The 6,648-nt window shown below is 39.0% G+C and overlaps 1 protein-coding gene across 1 annotated transcript; it reads right to left on the bottom strand.

Moving 5' to 3' along the window:
• Positions 1–393: 393 nt before the first annotated feature.
• On the bottom strand, positions 394–6,418 carry tnfrsf1b (tumor necrosis factor receptor superfamily, member 1B). Its single transcript, XM_085274334.1, has 9 exons — positions 6,287–6,418; positions 4,808–4,901; positions 3,343–3,468; positions 3,066–3,224; positions 2,186–2,279; positions 1,850–2,106; positions 1,646–1,732; positions 1,440–1,498; positions 394–1,074 (listed from the first exon to the last, which is right to left on the bottom strand). Exons 1-9 carry the CDS (start codon positions 6,335–6,337, stop codon positions 526–528), a joined length of 1,476 nt encoding a protein of 491 aa, XP_085130460.1. The 5' UTR covers positions 6,338–6,418; the 3' UTR covers positions 394–525.
• Between the last annotated feature and the right edge of the window lie 230 nt (positions 6,419–6,648).

Raw genomic sequence — 6,648 nt, 5'->3', positions numbered from 1 at the left:
AACTGCAAGGAACCCAGCCTAGTTTCTGAAAGACTGTGACTGAACTCTTTAGGGCAGCCACTGCTGCATGACCAGAGTGTTTTCTTGAATATGTATTTTTTTTAAAAATATATATAATTTAAAGTGTAGCTGTGCCATTTTGCTTTAAAATAATTTGCTTAATCTTTGACATTTTGTCATCTAGTGCAGTTGACCTACATTTTTTTAAAGTGTGGTTTTGGTATCCAAACACATTTTTGAGGTTACCTTACATGTAATACACAATATAGTGATGTGTGGTATCTTAACAAAAGAAAATGATTCTTTCAGCAAAACTGTACACACAAGATATGCATTTTACAACAAACATTGGATATAGATGTAATATATTATGATGACTGTAGACTACACCTCTCTCCATATTTACATTTTTATTTCCAGCACGGCTTATATATATTTATATATACATATATATACAAATATAAACAATAAGTAACAGTTTCTGCCTTCAAAGTGGAAATAGTTGTGTACCTTAACATCAGTCTTTCATGCATATGAGTCTTGCTTTGTGTGCTCAGTGCAGTAATTGGAACTCTCCGGCACTGACATTAGTGACTGTTTGCCATCTTCTTGCTGTGGGGTGCTAAAGGACTCCTCTTCCTCTCCATAGGGGAGCTTACAGTCAGGTTTTATCAAGTCCGCAGGTATGAAAGCTGGTGTCCCACAGGACCCGTTTCCTATGTGCAAAGTGATGTTAACGTTGACGTGTGGGCTGGTAGTCATGGGCGTGATGATCTGAGGGCTGCTGGGCTGAGAGGACGTCTGTGTTTGGATACTGGGCTGTGGTGCAGCAGAGTCTTTGTTGGAGTGTAAAGTCTTGGGCTCGGACAGAACAGACAATGGATTGTCAAGCGCAAAAGTGGAATGTAAAGGGCTGATGGATTCCTGGCTGCTGCAACCATCAGTTCTAGTTAAAGTTTCGGTATTGGTTGTGCATTGACTGTGATCACTGCTGGCTTCCCCTTTTTCTAGCAGGCACTCATTTTCTTGTGATGCAACTTTAAATAAAGTCAGCTGAGTTTTCCCACTGTATTTCTGCAGGGAGGAAGAAAAAGAGAAGTTCATTTCCAGCGGATTTAAAAAAAAATCACAAACACTGAGCTATTCTGCCATAAAGACAAATTTTATGGTGCCTACCAAGCCCAGTTTTTATTGATGCTTTTATTGGAAGTCGCACTGTGGTTACAGTTAGCAGTGGTGTTGTACTGGACTGGATTATATCAATAAACGTGCAAATGGGAATGTTTCATGATTTAATTGTTGTAAAACTGAACGCAATCAACTTTAAAAGGGGGAGAATAAATGGCAGTGATCTTGTACTGAATTGCAGACCACAGAGGATGTGTACTTTACTAAATGTAGGGTGTATTCAGTATGAAAGATAGAAAGCCGAGACTTACTTCGTCAGCAGTCTCACAGTTTCCGTTTGCATCCACCTTAGGAGATAAACTTGCAGTGTCTAAGAAAAAAGAACAATGGTTGTAAGTAAGAGAGGGAAAGTGTAATAAAAACTGTTCCTTGTAAAGAAGTTAAAAACTAACTGGTCCTTATCATTCTCTAATGTAACTCAGAAATAAACATAATGCCTATAAAAGCATATATTTACCTTTCTTGCAGATTTTTTGACAATAACATAGCAGAAAAAGGATGATGGTGATGACAAGTAATCCAGTGACAGAAGCAATTAATCCAACTAAGAGAGGTAAGCAGAGATACATCTCAAAAGAAGCAAAACAAGAGCACTTTTGAAATACTTTTCATACACAGCTGTTTTCTTATGAGTAGTCTGAAAGTTAGTCAGTTATAGTACCATAACTGCTGTCAGGCGGTGGGGTCAGTAGGCTTGTTATTAAATAGGTGGAGGGTTCTTCTGAAACTGAGGCAGACTGTGTGGTGCTTCTTAGCAGAGATGTCGAGCCTGAGCTTGGTGCAACTGTGGTCGTGCTTGTGCTGGGAGTTGTACCGACACTCTTCTTGTGATTGTCAGTTGTTGTCGACTGTGAGTACGGTTCACACACATTGTCTGATTCAGTATTGCCTTCTCTAAGAACAGCCCTCCCATTGCAGCTGAAGAGAACAAAGAGAAGGGTCAGCAATTTGAGTCTGGAACACCTTTGTGGAAATACCATAGCTCTCCTTCACTCACTCTGTGTGGGGCTGGCAGGGGTCAGTGGAGGAGGTCTTGTCAGAGAACGTGCCTTCGGGACATATTTTACACTTCACATCTGAATTTGGTGTGCCTGGCAACAACAGAAAAACATTTAATTTAATGACGTGTTTCACTCTATGACTTGTATTGTATGGAACATGTTACAAAACAACATTAATAAAAGCACTGGCATATTGAGACTTCATGGGAAATATCAGAGAGACTGAATAGAAATCTGTAGAAAAAAACGCTGTAGCTGCGAAGAGTGCATCTGACCCACTGTCCCGAAAAAAGCAGTCACATGAGCACAGTATACCGACAGCTATATTGCACTAAGGATAAAGGTCAATATACTAATAATGTCATAACATGGTATTTGTTGAGTGATTTGGTGGGATGAGCCAGAATAATTGATCATGTTGATGACTCTTGATTGATCTATAAATGAATCTGTAACAGCATATAACTTTGTCAATGAGTGGAGTATATCTACGAGGAGGCTGAGGGCCGACACCAGTACTTTTTCTATTCCAGTAACCACTAAAGTTAAAGCTATACTTAGAAAAGGGCCTGTTCTTGTTAAATCAAAACATCAACCCAGATAAGTGTGGACTGTGGGAGGAAATTAAAGCACCCAGAGGAAACTCGCACAGGCAATCAGGAGGTCTTGCTTGAGGCAAAAGTGCTAACCACTGCACCAGCATGTACCCCTCTCCTTTTATTTTTGTTATATTTTTATTAGTAGTAATTACAGAAGAACCTCACAGAAAGAAGTTGGCTCATCTGACAAATGGTACATCCTTAAATTTCAAAATATTGTTTTAAGATGTACCATAAAAACATAGTGACAAGAGAGATATAAAAAAAAAAGTTTTACCTTTTACAGACACTCCCAAGCCAGGTTTGCATTGTTTGTATTTTTGGCAGTCTGAGCAGTATGGATTGTCATATCCCAAGCGGCAGAACCTCCCAGGTCTGCAAATACACTTGGACGGTGTTGTAGAGGAGCAGTTCTGTGCATACTGTAAACCTTTTTCTAGTTGAAGACAGAAAAGTATTCTTTGCTCACATCCATTGCTTGTTGGTATTAAACAAAACAATAACTGGACAAATATGAGTGTAATAACATGGAGATGTACAGTTCATCCACTGACCTTCTTTGCATTTTTGACAGCTATTACAGTTTGGATAGAAGTTAAAGTTCTCTCGATACTGATCCGGAGGACATGGTGTACACACAGTATCGGTAGTTTCAGTGCAACGTGTGTCCCCTCGATAGCCTGTAATTATATCATTTTAGTTACTTAACTTACATTTATATTTAATTTATAAGTTTTATATGCATTTTATTACTGCACATAGGTACCGTAACTCTACAAAAGCCCCAAAAAGGCCAAAAGCATAAGTTTAATGTTATTTGTCATAGTTGTTAATTGTTCAGCCTAATAAAATCTGGTCATACTTTGATAACGTAACAGTGACACATACAATGCATTATAATACAATACTTTATACTCTGTCCCTGAGTGCATTAAGTTATTGCAACTATAGCATTTAATACACACATTTAACCGATAAAAGGCAGTCCAATAAAATGTCTGCTGCACTCATTCAGTGGTAAAGTGGGAAGTAAAACAATTAACTTCATACTGAGTGGGAGAGATGAGATTAGTGAGCATGGGAGATCAAGTTATCTCATGAGCAGGGGTGGAGCGAGGGCAAAACGGCTGAAATGCTTCAAAGTAAAACTGATTTCCAGCTCAGTGTGGCCCAAATCACTGTTGTCACAGCAGGAGGTTCACAAAGCCAAAAACACACACAAGCCACTGCTTAACAAAAGAGGAAATAAACACAGGGAAATCCTTGTGTGAATGCACCTTTTGTTAGTGCAGTCATTACGAAACCCAGCCTACCTGCAGTATTAACCAGCATTTTTGTTCGGAGTCAGGAAGTACACAATTACCAAGCTGGTAGTTTTTGTTGCAGAAAGAACAAAAAAGCCCCTGTTCTCTATTCCTCAAATCCCATAAAGTCCACCACTGAGTAATACCTTAGTATTTAATATATCTGTATCATTCAAAAGAGTGTTCATTGTTACTACTTGTTGACAGGTACTACCTGTTTATGTTACAGTATACACATTGTATTTTAACTATGAAATTCTACATAGTAATAGCTTGATTTTTCATGTCTATTTCAGTTTGTAATAGATGTGGAACTGTAGACTTTTATGAGGCTTTGTGTGTGCACCTTTCCAAATGAAGTTGGGCGGTCTGTGTTTGTTAAGCTGTGTTATGTGTAAGGTATTAAAATTCTGCTTTAAATCTTTAAGTAATTAACAGTATTGTGCGTTTGCTTTCCTTCGTCTCTGAGGATGAAAGAGCAGCTTATAAATACATATAATTAGTCACAGTAGGTGAAAATTTCCTTCTTTCACACCTTCACACCCAAGTTTTACTAACACGTTTCATGACATGCGTTAGTGCTCATCGTGTAGTGGTGCAACTTTCAGAATAGCTTATGCCTGACCATTGTTTATCTAGTCTAACTGTTGTGGTGGAAAGTTTTGTAAAAAAAAAAAAAATGCAGTCTTTGTTATGTTTACAGGACAACTCTTACCAGGGCGACACTTTGTACAGCACAGGCCATTGTGATTGTACTCTGTGTCATTTCGACACTGTCCATTTTCACTCTTGTAGGGTGTAGAGCAGACCTATGGGAAACAGACAAATACTTGAGCGCATCTCATTTTCTGCTCCTTAGATGTAGACAGCGAAGAATGCTGTAACCCTCCAACCCAGAGCCAGTAATTCAGGTAAATTTAGTAATTCTGAAATTACAAATTTATGTGGAAAGTGTATGACGTTTTTGCTATAAATGTTCTCAGAAGTAGACAATAAGCGTAAACATTAGCAAACTCAGTTAAGATAGTAATTTCAAAATCAAAGATTTAGTCACTGTCTGATATAGGAAACAGACAGGTTGAGATATAACCTGCTGTACTTTTGAGTATGTTAAATAGGACCTTAAAGTAGAACCAGACTACCCACACCTTCGCCCACTTTTTCCTTTCTGGTAATGGTGCTGGCCCCAGTGCAGACATGGTCAAACAAGCAAACTCTTGTTCAGAATTCATAGGAAGTGACTCTTTTTTCTGCAGTATTTCTGGGCGTTTGGGCAGTGCACGCATACCAATGCCTTAACTCACATGCCATCTCTGCCTGTGCTTCTGTCTCACACACCAAAAGATAGTAAAGACTGAAGTACATTGTAGCTGCTTGCACACCTGTCCTATGCACACACAAAAAAAACATGAAACTCCCTCACCGCAGTGGCCTCCAATGACAAGCAAAATGAACGATTATGCTGACTGCAGCACCGTGTTTCTCGTATTACAGGAAACAGAGGCGGCAACCTGGAAGCGCTGGGTTCCTAAGCAGTAAATTCTTGTGTAGTGTGACCACCGGTACTACTGCGAGTCATGACAAAGGTGATTTATGAAGCACTTTGTTCTTATTTCCTGACAGTTAATCAGTGATAATAGTCTGTGTTTTCCTCCAGCTCTCGGCTTCATGCCTAAAACAACTAATGATTTACAGAAAAGCACAGTGATACAGGGAGATAACAGAAAGAGCTGCTCCTTCATTTCTGCAATGAGATATTCAGTCTGAAACTCCATTAGAGAGCAAGTAACCGAAACCAAACATTCATACAGGTTCACCACAGCACAACCTATTCATTAAAATTCCACGGTAAAACTTACTGTAATATGATCACATTGATACAGACTATTAAGAAATGCTTTAAAAGAAATGAAAAACTCTCCGTTTGTTGGTTTCAGGACAGGTGATCAGATTAAACAATATACAGAAACACATTAGAAAGGTTAAATTACATGACAGAAGTTAGACATCTACATTAAATCTTTAATGTTAATGACGGTCTTTCAGTGATTTCAGAGAACTGCGTCTTCAGTTCCTTTTCCATTTAAACTGTCCCTCTGGTCATTAGCTGAATCCCACTGCACTGGTATTCATCCAGTCTGCGATGAACAGTACAATCAAGTGTGACAGACTTAAAGACAGTGACAAAGCCTACCTTGATAGTTTGGGCACACAGCAGAAACAGCAGTAAAAGCGTGTCCTTCATTGCTTCTTTAAAGTAAACCACAGAGGAGACGAGTCGGCAGCCAGCGTGCGCACTGTACTTTTCATTTCTAGGCGGGTCAACACTCACTGTGCTCATGTGTAAGCAGGAGTAGTTTCCTTGAACTGAGTTAAGTAGTTGGAGGAAGTAAACCAGTAACACGTATTCACATATCTGTAAAAACCTAATACGAAGTGGTACAGTTCATGTTTAAAAAGCGATGTTGGACTCCCACATGTTTACATATGATATCCGTTATAAATGCGCAGTATAAGATTGCTATGATCTCAGCGTTTGTTTACCTGGGGTAATTC

Source organism: Mchenga conophoros, linkage group LG5 (genome assembly GCF_057382185.1).
Source record: "Mchenga conophoros isolate Kocher_MC1m ecotype Shallow Benthic linkage group LG5, M_conophoros_male_GT1.1, whole genome shotgun sequence".
Taxonomy (NCBI): domain Eukaryota; kingdom Metazoa; phylum Chordata; class Actinopteri; order Cichliformes; family Cichlidae; genus Mchenga; species Mchenga conophoros.
This window is presented reverse-complemented; position numbering and strand designations above follow the sequence as displayed.